General features: G+C 38.5%; 1 protein-coding gene across 1 annotated transcript; it reads left to right on the top strand.

The window, feature by feature from the left end:
* Positions 1-2853: 2853 nt before the first annotated feature.
* On the top strand, positions 2854-16014 carry ctdsp1 (CTD (carboxy-terminal domain, RNA polymerase II, polypeptide A) small phosphatase 1). The gene is made up of 6 exons (XM_081369389.1): positions 2854-6264; positions 7561-7662; positions 11880-11936; positions 13575-13667; positions 15391-15576; positions 15750-16014. Exons 1-6 carry the CDS (start codon positions 2875-2877, stop codon positions 15876-15878), a joined length of 3957 nt encoding a protein of 1318 aa, XP_081225515.1. The 5' UTR covers positions 2854-2874; the 3' UTR covers positions 15879-16014.
* Positions 16015-16761: the final 747 nt, after the last annotated feature.

The raw sequence follows: 16761 nt of genomic DNA, 5'->3' as shown, positions 1-16761 counted from the left end.
AACTGATATGGGTAGAGTGAAAAAGCTGTAGCCCTATTATCAGCTCTGGAGATTTCAAATGTATTCAGCCCTCTGGCTCATTACAGAATACCAAGGAGTCAAGTTTTCCTTAGAATTGTCTCTGCTAGCTACTCTCTGTTTGATCTTTTTCTGTTTACAAGTTCAAGTTTGTTGCTCCAAGCTAATAGGTTACAGCTTTTCTGCCTTTCATCATGGTGTCCATCAAGGTATCACATGTACGGCATGAGATAAACATATGGCTGAGCCATTCCCTCCTGTCCCGCTCCGGGAACACAACAAAGTTCTGTATGTATATGTAGAATGCAATCTCTAACCACTGTCAACAGCTGCCCGTGGGTGCTATTTAAAGCCTTCTGATGTGTAATATCAGAGGAGTCAACGTGAAGAGATGGATGCGGTTTTCTTCACAGTCCCTATGATTTCCTATGAGTCCCTATGAAGTCCCTACGGCCCTTTTCCTCGCATTTGTAACCTGCCACCCTTGTGTCCTGTGACGGAATGCAGGTGTACTCACTTAGCAATGTTTCACAATTACGGCCTGTCAGATTGTCTGGATATTTCCAAAGAGTCATATGCATGGTTAGCGTGTGAGCTACAATTGACAAGTCAATGTACATTTTATGTTTGAAGGTCAAGAGACGTATTTTATGTCCTGATGATAGGTCGGCAGCTCATGGCATATATATGTGGCTCTTATATATATATATTTTTTGGGTTAAGTTTGGTTTTAAGGGCAACTTTTATGTTGAAGGACACGTCAGAATGGAGATAAATCTAATAGGCTAATCTAAATTTAAAACAAAACCTTCAGTTTCTGATTACTTTCCTTTACCATTACAATAATGCTCTCAGAGTAACTGAATGAAAGTACAATATGTTCTAACTAACTTTGTTTATGATGGCTTTGTTTGATACATGAGCTTTAAGCTTGAATTTTGAACGGCATGCTTATCCTTCCTGTTGACAGCTGCCTCGGGCGCCTTGGCCACAGCCTAATTTGTCAAAGATTTTGTCTCGCAAAGTCAAGCTTTCGTCGCTGTTGTTCGCTCTTGTAAGTTGCCCAGGGCTGTGCTCTTGCCCCGAGCCCAACATAGATCCATAATCACGTGGATTTCCTGTAATGTGTCACTATTCATGGAGACTATGTCTCTGTCTGCTGTGTTTGGTGACAAATATCTTGCTTATTAGCAAACAGTAGACATGGGGATTTAGAGTAATTTAGTTTTTGAGTACTCTTAACACTGGATTTTAAACTTTGATGTCAGAGACCCCTGAATATCATGATCCCCTTTGCAAAGGATTTTCTTTTTGAAATGCTAATTTTTTCTATTCCAAAAATCTTTGTACATCACTTTTTACAAAACATTTTGTGCCAGAGCAGTTTTACAGTTAACTATAGAGTTAATAGTCTTTTTTAATAGTAATAGTCTTTTTTTTAGTGGTGCAGAACAAGTATGCAAAAAGCAGTTTGACATCCTTTCCCCCCAGTTTTTCCTCAAACCATGCCAGACTAAAAAGCATTGTTGTTGTATGTCGTATGTTGAAGCTCAGAGTATGGAGAAAGTTTTTGGGAACTCATGGGTGTGACATCCATGTGTTTCCTATTAATAAAACCTTCACTCCACCCTTTTAGAAATTCATAGACGTCGTTTCTTTCTATACAGTTAAAACACCAAATATGCTAAGGCTTTCAGTGAAACATTTTACAATGTAAGTATCCTGCTTGTCTTAATATTTCATCGTGACTTTGGACATATGCTTTGGATTTGGCCTTAATTCAGGGTAGAGTCTATTTTCTGTCAAATTACTAAGATGCATCATTGGTAATTTCATTTGAAGGTTGAAAACTCATTGTTTCTGTGCCCTCACAGTTTTTGTTTCAAGGTTTCCTTTTTGTTTTGTTTTTAAATTCTGATGCTGGCACTCAGCTGTTTAGATATGTTATTTAAGACCAGTCATTACTGGTCATTTATATGTGCATTTTAGTACAGTCATCTTATAACGTGCATATATATAATGATGCAAAGATATATGATGGTGAACAGCAGGGTAACTGTTGGTATGATATGTGCTTCTCATTTCCCAGGTACCCCTCCACATGCTGCATCCTCAACGAAGAAACCCCGCAGTCGTGGCATTTTCCACAGTCTCTTCTGCTGCCTTTGTCATGATGAAACGGATCACGTGCCCGTCAATAACAATGCCCCGCTGCTGGTGGAAGAGAACGGAACCATCTCAAAAGTAAGAGTTTATTTCAGTTTTGTTACTTTCTTCTACAACTTCATATTTTGATGTCCCTCTGCATCCCCACCCTGTACTCTCTAGCGTTTTCTGAATACTGGCCAGCCCGTGGTTAACATAGGCGAGAGCCACATGATCAGCTGTGATAGTGAGGAAACCAAAACCTCATGTTAGCTTTTGCGCAATTCTTTTCCTGTTTACGAGGAGGCTCTCATAGTTGAATGTACCATAATAAGAATTGAACTAATTTGCATTCATGTAGAGACCCTAAATGAATGTTGTTAATTTATTTAGCAAAAACAAAAGCTATCTGTCCTTAAAATTCCCAACTAATTGAAAGGTGATCTGAAGAGATGTTAAAATATTTTCCACTCATGATTTCATTAAACTAATTATTCAGGGAAAAAAAAACATGGCCGTGAACAACTACGAGCAGATCGGATGTCAAGACGCTGTAGGTGTCAGGTTCAGATTTATGCCTTACTTCAGCTTTTTATAGTGATTTGATACACCAGGGGTTATTTGTCACGTCTCTGAAGCACCAAAATAAATCGGTAGGTGTCCTGAAGGCGGGCTGAGTGCAGGGTTCAGTGGAGTCTCAACCCCTCTGTCATGTCAACGTGCACATTGCTGCTGGTGTCTCAGGCAGGCTGTGGGCTCAACGAATCCCTTCAGCCTTGTAAGCCCCCTTTGCAAACGAAGATCTCTGACTGTTCTTGCAGGCTTTGTGGAGAAAGCAAACATATGGGAGAATGTCTGAAGTGTTTTCCTTCTTCTGACCTTTGCCAGTGTTTTGGAGAACGGATGTCTTTTGTCGAAAGCAACATTACCAAATACTTGGAATCATCTTCCTTTTTTAAAAGCGAGCACACAGAAGCGAACATGCCCGCTGAACTGTGCTTTGGCCATTCGGAGGTCTCTGGACAAGGAGATCCTAAAAAGGAAAATCAGTCTTTGGAACATTCTGCACAATTGTGCACAGAACAAGAAACATCTATTGGTCAAAACGCCATCAAACTGAATGAAGCAGATGGACTTTGCATTGAAAATAGTCAAATCAATGGTGAATTTTCAGATCAGTCTGGTTCGTCTGGATATAGCTCTTTGTTGGACAGCTGCTCTGAGCACAGTGAGTGTTTTGAAACAAGCAGTTCTTCAGTTGACTTGGTTGAAATATGCCAAAATGATGAACTTTTAATTGCATTTGTGCCAAGTGATCAAAGTGAGTTTTCTGAACACGATGCAGAACAGTTAACTTTATCCGAGATGAGCCTAGAAGATTGTGAGTCTTTTCAACAAGACGATGCAGTACAGATAATTTTAACTGAGATGAAATTAGATGATTGTGACTCTTTTGAACAACATGAGGCAGAACAGTTAAACTCATTTGAGATGAGCCCAGATCTTTGTGAGTCTTCTCAACAAGATGATTATGAGTCTTTTGAACAACATGAGGCAGAACAGTTAAACTCATTAGAGATGAGCCCAGATCTTTGTGAGTCTTCTCAACAAGACGATTATGAGTCTTTTGAACAACATGAGGCAGAACAGTTAAACTCATTTGAGATGAGCCCAGATCTTTGTGAGTCTTTTCATCAAGATGATGCAGAAGAAATAATTTCACCCGAGATGAGCCTAGATGATTGTGAGTCTTTTCAGCAAGATGATGCAGAACAGTTAACTGAGGTAGATCTTTGTGATTCTTATACACAAGTTGATGCTGAATGCTCACAATTTGATCTCTTAGATTATGAAATGCTTTCTGAATGTGGCGCAGAATATCAGGAACAGTACAGCAAGTGTGAAAACAGCAGTTTTGAAGATAACTCATCTGATCAAAATGATGTAGTTGAACTAGATTCTGAAGACTGCGAGACATCTAAACAGTCCGAGCCTAACAATCAAAACAAGCTTGATGAATACCATGCCACACATTTTAAATCCCCTGAACTTTGTCAAGACTCTAAAGAAAGTAAGCCATCTGACCACTGTTTGTCCCTTGAGCACACACAGCATACTGGGCAAATGGACACCTCTGATGACAGAGTTCTGCTAAACGGTCTAGATGATTGCACTTGTTTGTCGGAGACTTTTAATTGTAGCTGGACCTCCTCGACTGAAGGATATCAAGACTGTAACCAACTCTTTGAACACAGCGAATCCTCTGTAACTTTTAAGGCTTTAGAACAATGCACAAACTGTGGAATGCACTTTGAAAAATGTGACATCCTTGAACAATGCACTCCCTCTGTGCCCACTGACCATTCTGAGGGCCCATATCAAAGCAGACTTGCAGAAAATTGCCCAAAGTTGTCAGGAACACACGACTCTGTCTTTCACAACCCTGAAGCAAAAACCAAAGAGAATTTGCCTAATCATAGTAGCAGAACTGAGGGTAGGAAACCATCTGAGTGCGATGCCATGTTTTCTGGATCAATGGAAACTTTTGAGGCTCGCTGGCTTTCTCAATTTCTTACTGATCTTTTGAGGCATAATAAGGAGACTTCAAGTATTGCTGCTGAAATTAGTGAGTCAAATGGAGAGCTAGAAAAACCTGATGTTGTAGATCCTAAACCTGAAGTTCAAGCTTTGGATAACTGTAGGAAGCTCTGTAGAAAGTGTGACGAGCTGGAGAAAGGGAAATGTTGTAATGATGAAACTCTTCAACCTTTTCAACTTGGTGATGATGAGGAGGCAACGTTTGAACCCCACTCAAATGTGGACATCTCCCTCGACGCAGTGACCACAGGAGCAGGTTCTTCAGATGAGTCAAGCGAAGAGGAGTACTGTGACTGCATGGATGCTAAAAGTCAAAGTAGCTCTGAAACCGATGAATCATTCAAAAGTTTTGTTGATGAGTCTGAATCGTTTGAAATCTTCTCAGATCAACCATGTGATAAGGAAAACCTTCTTGCAGAGGATGATGAGTCCTCAATTCATATTCTACAGCCAGATGAGAACCATGAAGAAGGCAATAAGAACTTTAACATGTATACACAGGAAAATTTAGATGCTTGTGAAGAAGCATGTGAGATTGATTCTGTGCGACAAGTGACAGGAAAGGAAAGCAATAAAACATATGCTGAAGCATTAGCTGTTGGACTCCCTATTGATCCAGTTCAAATCCATGAATGTGCCAAACCAGACGAGGTCTGTGGAACTGACGCTTATGGGCCTGATTTTATTGACGAGAGTCTCACATTGTATTCTGAGGGCAAGGGCAATGATCTTTGCGACATAAATGGAGAGGTTGCTGAACCCCATGTTGATATGCATGTACAAGTGTCCTGTGTTCCAGCCGTTGAAGGTTGTGAACCGGAAGAAGTGGTTGAAAATGCTTTCGACAATATATCTGGAGATGTTACAGGGTCCTGTGCTGTAAAGAACACATTTCAAGAAGTTGATCCTTCAGAATCACCTGAAGAAGAATTGTTGGAAAATGAGGTCAGTCAGAATTTAACTGGGTTCAACAGCTCTGAGAACAAGGAAATCATGCAAGATCTCAGTTCTGTGGTTGAAATTGATGAAAATGGGGAGACACACCCTGATTTTGAAAATGAAGGGGATCATGGACCTTGTTGTGGAGAGATTGAAACAAGTGAAGATGAAGAAACAGCTCTTTTTTATTTTGAAGATCTTGTGAGATGTTCTGACGAAAGTGACAAAGGTAAAGAGACAACAACTGCGGATCAACTGCTCTCTTGTGCCTTTGAGGAACAGTCAAACACAGAGACAGACTCTTTTCAGCAAGAGGCCCATACCAAGCCAAAAGAGACCTCTGGGCTCCTTCATCCTCCTGGAACAGATGATCTGCCTGAGGAGAACAAGCACAATGAAAAATTAGAGGAACTTATACATCAAGTTGCTAGAAGTGAGGCACCTGAACAAGACCAAAAAAAGTCAAGTGAACAGAGTGATTCTTATGAGGACAGTGATATATCTGAAGATGAAGAGTACCCAGAGGACTGCGATTGTGAAATCTGTGTTCCGCCCATAGATCAGGTACTTTTTTCTTAGGAGAGGCACTTGTTGATTGATTTTAGGAGTTGAAAGCATGTTTTAAAAAGCATCCATATCTTATATGCATACATTTGATGGTACAATGTCAACGGATTTTGCTTGTGAAGGAATGAATTTTAATTTTAATTGGTATGAAGTCAGTAGCAACAGAACTAAAATAAGACCCCATGCTGGGCTCTTATTCCATGTCATATGTTATGTTATTTAAATCAGTCATCTGTACTCTCTCCCATTTGTAATGAATCCGGAAGGCCGCGCAGGTCTTGAGATACTCATTCTGTAAGCATAGGACAGAGACGGTTTCAGACTGTGTGTGAACTGTGAGCAGCTTTGCAATTCCACCCCAGCTGCAGTCAGTCACTTGATCTTCCTCTGCTTATGGAATGCTACTGCTAAAAGAGCTACCTTATGCCCCCTTTTGGATACTCATGTCTATAACTAATACACCCAGTTTGGGATGGGCTGTATGACCAAAATCTTATCATGGTGTATTTGCATTTTGTTAATTGTACTTAACATTCAGATGTTTTGGGTCAGTAAGAATTTGATTTCAGCAAGGACAAAATAATTAAACAGAAGAAGAACACTGAAGACTAAAAATGCAGCTTTGCTAACAAAGGAATAAATTACATTTTAAAATATATTAAAATAGAAAACGGTTATTTTAAATTGTAATAATATTTTACAAAATTACTGTATTTTCGATCAAATAAAAATCATAAGAGACTACTTTTAAAACTTAACCCCAAACTTTAGAACAGTAGTGTAGATATTATAGTTTGTTTCCCCCTGGAAATACAATAAGGAAAAATTGTTTATATATTAAATAATACTTTTTTATTTTATTTTATTTTTACAGTCCAGTGAATTCAATATTTTACAAATTATTATTTCTTATTTTAACAACAAATGAAAGATAAGTTTGACATTGTCTAATACCTGGGTAAAAATGAAAGTTTCAAACAGGAAACATAATTCCGTCTTTAAATTCTGGACACGTCACACTCAGTGTCTTACATTTTTCCATGTGACTGTCTACAAATAGCTTACCATATAAACGTATAGAATATCAAATAAAATCTACCAGTTGACTCACTTTACTGTCCATCATACAATACATACTGAGGCCAGAGACTTTTTATTTACACCTACTTTTGAGTTGCGACCCACCGGTAGAGAAACACTGACCTATACTGTATTTTTACTGTAAAATAGCTTCTTGTTGTAAATTTCAACTTGGCTACTTATTTACCAGTGTCCTTGAAATGTCAATTACAGGTCCCAGCCAAGCCACTTCTTCCACAGATAAAGTCTAAAGATGTAGGGAAGATCTGTGTAGTCATTGATCTGGATGAAACACTAGTCCACAGTTCATTCAAGGTAAGCCAATGTGTTGAGCCCTCTTTTTTCATCAGTTTATATCTAGCAGCAGGTGTGAAGAGAATATATGTTGTTGGCAGCTCAACTAATATCATGGCTATGAGATACACTTGACTCAATGTTATAGATAGACATTTGACACCATTGCGTGCATTCACGTCATCACAGACCTTAAAGCTGAAGTGTGTTAAAAATGTTTTCCCCTGTCTGAGCATAAAGAGAGAGTTCACCCAAAAAAGAAAAATCAATGTCATCATTTACTCGCCCTCATGTCATTCAAAAATGGTATGACTTATTTATTTTGTAAAATACAAACAAAAATGTTTTGAAATGTTTGTGTTTTTTTGTCTATACAATGATAGTCAGTGAGGTCCAGTGTTGTTTTGGCCGCCAGTGTACTTCTTTATAGGGGCAAAAACCCTTAAAACATTGTTCAAAATGCATGCTCTGCAGAAGAAAGACAGTCTTACAGATTTTGAACAATATGAAGGTGAGTAAATGATGACAGAATTTCCATTTTTGAGTGATCTGTTCTTTTAATATGCTTAGACAGCTATAAGTAAGCCTTTTAGGAAGATGATTACCCTGAAGTGTAAACACTGTGGCTCTGTGACGCTGTAGTAGGCCCGATATACATTTAGTTTGAGACTGATGGGAGGGTTTATGAAACCTGTTTTAGTCTATATAGTACATATTTCTTATGAAATACCAGTTGGTGATAGTAGTGGTACAGAATGCTTTAATGCACATTTTTTTGCTGTTTTACTGTCCTATTTTTAAGTGACAAATTTCTGTCTCTACTGTAAACTGATGGTTGCCTCATATGGAAGCATAGAGGAAAAAAAACTCCAGTATTAGTTCAGTCTGTTCTTGCATGTCAATGTAAACAACTTTTTTTGAAGGCCTAATGCAATAGTTTCAACCAATGTAATGTTCTTTTGCTATGTAATAATGAAAAATAATGTTTGCAATGTAAAAGAACACATTGAGTGTCTTTTACAATGTGCTTGATAACTAAGAACACAACAGTCATCTTTGCCTTTTTCTTTTTAGATACCAGACAAGTTATTTTCCAACCTTCAGAGTTAGCAGGGGAGTGTACCAGTGTAAATACACTTGCGCTTATTTGAGCCAATGGAAAGCATAGAATTGTCTAGATAAAGTGCAGTTTTGCTACATTTGGTTAAATGATTCTGTCGTATCGCATTTAGTGTTTGTTTTTACACGCATGCATGCACTTGGAGAAAATGTGGCAGCCCCTGATTTGACTCTTTATGGAAGTTTTTTTTTTTCTCTCTCTCTCTGGCTGCATGACATCATAAAGATGCTATGTGCACAATTTGGGGAAGCCAGGAAGAAAAGGAATGTTTTCTTCACAAGAGTCTCAGCTGTGACTGTTCTAAAAACTATAACTACTCATTGTACTCAAAAGTGAACTTGTCTAAGGCCCTGTTTACATCTGGTATTAAGGCGCTTTGTTCGATCGGATCACAAGTAGACAAGGGAGACATTCCAGGTCAAACCTGGAGTTTTAATCAGTTTTTTTTTGGTCCACTTTTGACCACTTCTGTCCTGATTTTTTCGTGAGGAGGGTCTATAAGGCGGGCTTTTTCAGATCTTTCGATCTAATGTATGAAATAAGCTTGCACAACAGTCAATCTTGTCTGGCTAGCGTGCTTGATTTATGTTTATGCATTAGGTCTGTAGTCGAAGAGTAGGCGTGTTTTGTTAGCCTGGGTGCCAGCCCGAACCCCGCCCACAACATTTTTTGGTCGGGAAGTCCGTTCTGGACTCGATCCGTTGAGGAGTAATTATGCTCGGCTCCAAGAAGGCCGAGCCAATCAAATTGCCAGGGCGGGCTTTAATCGATGATGGACAGATGAGCAACGGTAACGTAATCATCCACGTCATCAAAGAGCGCTTGGGTTGAATTCGTTTACAACAAAGATGCATAGACAGTAAAAGAAAAGATAACTGCCTCTGGAGAATTTAGATTTCACGAGTTCACACTTACAAATAAGTCAGATAGAATAAATGCATATTTGGCGTGCTGTCCGAGGAGAGGGCGGGCTCGGTATTCTTCCCGAACCCAAAGTAGCCTACTCCCCCCGTATTCCAGGCTGTGGAAGAACAAGCCGAGAGTGATTGGGGGGATGCTGAAAACTGTCAAGGAATGTTAGGTGAGTTGACAGAGTGAATAAATATATGCTTCCTCTCATGCTGATAAGGTAGACATGGTAATTGTTTGATGACAAGTTGATTGGATTGATTATTTGAACGTGCTCCTCCCGAACTTTTATAAAACATCATGTTTAGATTCCGCCATCGCGTATGTTATAAAAGATATCGACAGCGCATTAATTTTAAAAGATGAACAGAGAACCGCGATCAAGGCATTTGTCGATCGGAAACATGAATGAAGAACATACGTCACTTACTCCGTTGCTCTGATTGGTTGTAGGTCTATCCAATTGAGTGCAGAGGCCTTTTCCTTCCTGGTTCGGTTGAAACACGCTCCATAATCACAGCTCAATGGAGCAGTATCAGACTCACATTCTGACTAGAATCTGAGTATGACGACGTCAGGCTAGTGTTTTGTGGTTGTTCTAATGCATTTGATGCTAAATACCGGTGTAAACGGGGTCTAAAACTTTTGAGCTTGTCCATTTTCGACAACTTCCATAGGTAGTCAAAAACGCATTCGACCAATTTAGTGTTGTCAACTTGTGTTCTGATCGACGACATCGCATTTTAATACTAGGTGTAAACAGGGCCTAGGTGTATTGAGTGTATTAAATGTAAGCTGTTTTTTTAAAATTGCAAATAGAGTTTGAAAGCTCACTGTTAAAGGAACACGCCGACTTTTTGGGACTTTAGCTTATTCACCTATTCCCCAGAGTTAGATAAGTCCATACATACCGTTTTCATCTCCGTGCGTGCCGTAACTCTGTCTGACGGACCCACTGCTAGCCTAGCTTAGCACAAAGACTGGAGGTAAACGGCTCCAGCTGGCATACTGCTCCCAATAAGTGACAAAATAACGCCAACATTTTCCTATTTACATGTTGTGATTTGTATAGTCACAGCGTGTACAAATAACAAGGTCACATGAGACACAACCATCTGATCTTCTAACCGTATACATACTGGGGACTATATTCTCAGAAGGCAAAGCACTGCTACTTGGGCGGAGTGATTTGCTCGCAGCACCTGAGAAGCCCCATGGTGAGGAGCAGAGAGTTCGCTCAGAGTTAGAGTAGATCACTCCGCAGAAATAGCAGTGCTTCGCCTTCTGAGAATATAGTTCCCAGTATGTATACGGTTAGAAGATGGCTGTGTCTCATGTGACCTTGTTATTTGTACACGCTGTGACTATACAAATCACAACATGTAAATAGGAAAATGTTGGCGTTATTTTGTCACTTATTGGGAGCAGTATGCTAGCTGGAGCCAATTACCTCCAGTCTTTGTGCTAAGCTAGGCTAGCGGTGGGTGCGTCAGACAGAGTTACGGCACGCACGGAGATGAAAAGGATATGGACTTACCTAACTCTGGGGGATACGGTGAACAAGCTAAAGTCCCAAAAAGTCGGCGTGTTCCTTTTAAAGAAGCAGTTTATTAAAAAAAAAAAAATGTAAAAAAAATAAATAAATATTAATAAAAATGTAATTACCCCCACATTGTCCCAAGTCTGCATGCTTTTATTTTTTTTTATTTTTTTTATGTGGAATACAAAAGGATACTATTTTGAAAAGTCATATCACAATTTTTTTTTTTTTTACTGTAAAGAGTCGTGTTCCACTAAAAATGAACAGCATACTGGTTTGGAATGACTTGAGAGTAAAAAAATAATGGCAATTTTCATGGTTTGTGGTGAACTATTCCTTTTAAAGTCAGTCAGAAGTAAAACAAGTGTGATCCTACAGCACAAGACAGCATAATGTTACTTCATGCCACATCTGTGAATGTAGGTCACACTGTCCTGACATCTCTATAACACATAAATGTGATTATCTCAACATTTGAGATTAAGTTTCTAGACCTATCTAAAGACCACTCTTAGGGTCTGTGGCAATATTCTGAAAATGACTGGAGCCTGATTGATGTTTACACATCATGTCAGTCATTGATAGTCACCTGCAAATTCAATATAGATGCATCTTATTTTCTTCTGCCTGCAACAGTTAAATTAATTTTAATGTGTTTTTTCTTCCCAGCCGGTAAACAATGCTGACTTCATCATTCCAGTGGAAATTGATGGGACAGTACATCAGGTGAGCATAACTCGTTCTCATGCAAGGTTGTCCATGGATAACTGACGATTGGAAGGATATTCTATGACATCAATCAATCGGAAAAAAAAAGAAAAGAAAAAAGATTATGATTACTGCTTTTTCAATCATGAAAAGTGTTGATTACCACAATGCCAAGATCCTCAAAATATGATGATCCCCTTGTGAATTCCTAAAATAAAATCATTTATTAATAAATTCAAGAAAAAATTATAAAAGATATATATATCATTTATACTGTGTGAGAAAAAAACGTGATATATTATTGCACCGAAGCCAAAGTAAATTATTGTATATTATAAAAACACAAAATATTGTGTTTTATATCAAGTGCATCTTTTTTTGCTAACCACTGTTAATGTTAGATGTATATACTTGAAAATAATTCTTTTTTTCACTACAGATTTATTTGTACAATGATTTCCGTGATAAATATTGTTCAAGATTGAGAGCAGCTGTATAGTTATCTTTCCAATCCTGAAAAGGTTTTTTTTGTTTGTTTTGTTACATTTTTAACAGACCCCCTAGAACCCTTTTGCTGCCCTGGTTGTTCCTGGTTGTAGTGTTTGATCAAATTGATGTATTTACATGATTTCGCTTTGGTTGCAAATTGTAGCCAATCACAACCCTTTATCCGCATGAATGCAGTGGTGACTCAGAGCTGTGTAAATAGGTCCAAAGGACTGTCAGCGTTGGTCCTAATATGACGAATGTGTAATGTTTCACTTCTGTTCTCGGTTTTTCCGTTGTCTGCTTCCTGTGTATATGCATAAAGAATATTGCTTTTTCCCCACATGGCATAAGTATATATTTTCTATATCATTTCTATTCTTTAAAATAAACAATTGTGATTACAATATCAAGAAAAATAATCATCAGTTATGCTTTTGTCATAATCATGCCTGTGACCGCTTTTATTTGTCTGTCTGCTGTCACACTGTGTTTTCTCCTCTGTTTACCTATTGCTGCTTAACATGGGTGTGCAACCTGACAGTATCGTTGCCATCTTGGCTGATGGGTCAGAGCAGCAGGTGGCTATTTCTGTGTCCTGACGAAATGGAGAAACACTGACTGGCTTCTGAGAAGTCATCGGCCCCATCAATCTCTCTTCAGAGCGAGTCTCCTGCTCTCTCAAGCTATGACAGTACGATGCTTTGGCCCTTTAAAGGCCAACGGCCCCAGTTACACCAGGAGACTGTAGCAGTCTGACAAACAAGGCTTAGGCCTGTTTCAAGTAATCCAGGATAGGCTTGGGATGTCAGGAAAGCCTATTCGGGATAACTTGGTTCAGGAATGAGACCACCAGCTTCATAAACAAGCTTGGCTGACCTAGTTGTTGGAGTAAAACAACCCGTTTTATTGCTGTTCTTAAAACCGGGTTTATAGTTCTACGGTCACATAAAGCTCATCGTTATATGAACCATCAAGATGCAGGCTAATATAAATCTTATTTGTTCAGTAATAAATCTTAGCTGTAACTTTATGAATATGACCTGGTTTAGTGCCATTTTTTCTCGTGTGCTGTTTTTTTTCCCCCTAGCTGTGAATTTAAAACTTTGAAGTAATGACACATTTTAACCGTTCCCCCCCCCCCCCCCTTTGTCTACCTTCTGAATGTAGGTGTATGTGTTGAAGAGACCTCATGTTGACGAGTTCCTCAAACGGATGGGGGAACTGTTCGAGTGTGTGTTATTCACTGCAAGCTTAGCCAAGGTAAGAAATGCAAAATGATTTTTGCACTATGCAAGGTATTCAGCATTAACTTTGAAATGAAATAGGATTTAACATCACTTACTGCTTGTATCAGTTTTATAGATGGTTACAGTGTTCGCACGGTTATGGAAAACATCCAGTTATTTTAAAATGGACTTTCAAACCTGTAAAAAGATAAATAACTGTGTGTGTGCCAACTTTTTTGATTTGTAAGATAAGATTTATTTAGACGTGCCATTGCATCAGATTTTTTTTTGGTCTGTTTTCATGATAGTTGGTGAATAAAATCAAATCTTAAAAAGTCATTAAAAACCACACACATAGTGTGGTTTAAGCACATTTTTGTTGTGATTAATCGCACACTTATCGTGAAATTAAGTATACGCCATTTATCTTGTTTAACACATTCATTTTGTCATCATTTCCTATATCCAGCAAAGTAAACAATCAGATTGAAGGGCGATTCTCACAAAACTGTATTTTCTGCAAGCTTCAAGGACACCTTGGAGACTCCAAAAAGACACCAAATAACCAAATGATATAAGGAGTCCATACATTTCTATTATAATACATTTATGCACACCAAAGCTCCCATGAAAAAAAAAACTTTACAGAATTCACAGTGTATGTGTACAGACAGAGTAACAACAGAGAGCTTGTTATCAGTTTAGACGAGTCAAGCTGCGATACCGAACAGGACCACACGGAGAGGCCAAAAACTCCTAAATCAACCACCTTGACTTGACTGCATAAACCTACGACTACTAAACACAGCAACATGCATTTGACAAGTCAAACATTATCCTTGGTGTGTGTGGAAACAACGCAAATGTACTGAAATGTGTCTACATAAATGCAGTGTGTGATCAGTGATCGAGAGCGCACATACACGATTTGTTGTTTTTGCCTCAATATAACAGACTCTCACACGCTTACTGTACGTCACCAATATTGCGCTCTTCAGAAACAAATCACAGAATATGACAGAGCTTGCGTTTTAAAGCAAAGCACATACTGGAATGAATAATTCACTAAAAACGCAATGCGAGTCTGATATAATCAGCCTGGTCTTTACATTAGCGCTGATTTGGATGAACATTTTGAACAAATTGGATTACTGGATCACTGAAAACTTTTCCTAGAGTTTACTGGGTTAAAATGGTCTGATCACAAACAGAGAATCAGAATCAGGTTAAAGGGTTAAAAGGAAATGTCCTTCTACCAGGGTTACAGGTGCTTGTAGATGCTCAGTGTGATAAACTCCCGACTTCTAAGATCATCTAACTGTGTGACGGAAATTACATTAATGACACAGTTTCACGTTCTTTTGCAATTTATTTGCCTTAATGTTAAGGATTTTGAAATGAATTGCACACATTAACGCTGACAGCACTAATATATATTCATAAAATAATGTATGCGTGTGTCTATATCGCGATTTTAAAATGTGACGATATGTATTGTTGATGTAAACGATTCAGATTACATGTAATAAATTACTACCCAGATAAAATATAATAACAAAATATAAATAGGACTGTTTAAATGAATGACGATTTCTTAATCCAGTAGCCTACTCACGAATTGACATGGAATTTCAGTAGTCATTGGTTCATTGGTGTGAGCCTTGCATTTTACAAAGGAGTTTTTTGTTGATGCGTGGCACTTTTTCCCTCCTCTGTCTAACCGTGTCCATCACATTAATGTGATTCTGTTTTTCTAGTATGCCGATCCTGTCTCGGATCTGCTGGACAAGTGGGGAGCTTTCCGAAGCCGTCTTTTCCGAGAATCTTGTGTGTTCCACCGTGGAAATTACGTCAAGGACCTAAGCCGTCTAGGCAGGGATCTCAACAAAGTCATCATTGTGGACAACTCGCCAGCCTCCTACATCTTCCACCCAGACAATGCTGTACGTTACTGTCTTTGTGTTTTTTTGTTTTTTTTTTGCACATATAACTGCTTTGGGTCTGAGGATATAGTCCGTACAGTGCTTAGCCTGCTAAAGTTTATTAGTCAGTGGTTTGTCGCTTTGTCCCAACATTCATATTGTTTTTTTAACATGCTCTTCTCTGTCGTGTTTAGGTACCTGTTGCCTCCTGGTTTGATGACATGTCTGACACAGAGCTGCTGGATCTCATCCCTTTCTTCGAGAGACTGAGTAAAGTGGATAATGTCTACACTGTGCTCAAGCAGCAGAGGACTACTAGCTAGTGGACACTAAGGGCAGCTGTCACTATGGGGCCATGGAGGCTGCTGGGCTCGGAGCACACCACTGCTTCCCCCTAACAGGACCAGCCACTAGCTCAGTCCTCGTCACCTACCCAGAATTCCATTCACATGATGTTTGATCGAGAAAAGAAGGCGAATGACAGAACTGTGAAGGACTGCTTTATCCATTACAAGCATAAAATAACAAGCTCATTGTTTTAACACTCGAATGGGTGAATCTCAGGAAAGCGGACAACACCATATTTTACCCTGAAGTCAAATAATAGAAATAAGAAATGATATTTTGCTTAAGGAAAAAATAAAATAATAATAATTGTCCATTTGTGATAATATTTTGACAACTAAGCACATTCCCGCCATGATGCAAAAATGCAAACTTATATTTACTGTAATGTGTAAACATACATATATGATAATATATTTAAATTATATTTTATTTATATGTTATGGTTGTATTTGTTGTACTGCCTTTAATGCTAATTGTTTATGCTAAAAGTACTCTATTATAGTTATGAAAATCTTATGAAAATCACCCTTGTGAATGATAATGGAAATCACAAAAAAGAAAAATTTCAAAAAGTAAAAATGTCCAGATGCATCATGGCAATAATGAGGGAAAAACTTTTTAAATCTCATGAAAATAATTTCACAATGTCATACAATATGGCCGTTTTCTTTATGCAAATATTATTTTGTATTGATTTTTCATTTGCTTTCAGGGGTAAATGTGGCGCAGGCTTGGTTTCGGAGAGATTCACCAAAAGATGCGTCTTTCCTTCTTTGCAACTCTTTCATTTTCATTGTTGAGGGAAGCCCTGTTAAAATGAATCAAGTTGATTATCCTCTTCGGTGGGTGATTTCAGAA

This window comes from Scardinius erythrophthalmus, assembly GCF_964197995.2.
Source record: "Scardinius erythrophthalmus genome assembly, chromosome: 6".
In the NCBI taxonomy this organism is placed as follows: Eukaryota; Metazoa; Chordata; class Actinopteri; order Cypriniformes; family Leuciscidae; genus Scardinius; species Scardinius erythrophthalmus.
The sequence above is the reverse complement of the archived record's forward strand: the minus strand, read 5'-3'. Positions and strand labels throughout refer to the sequence as shown.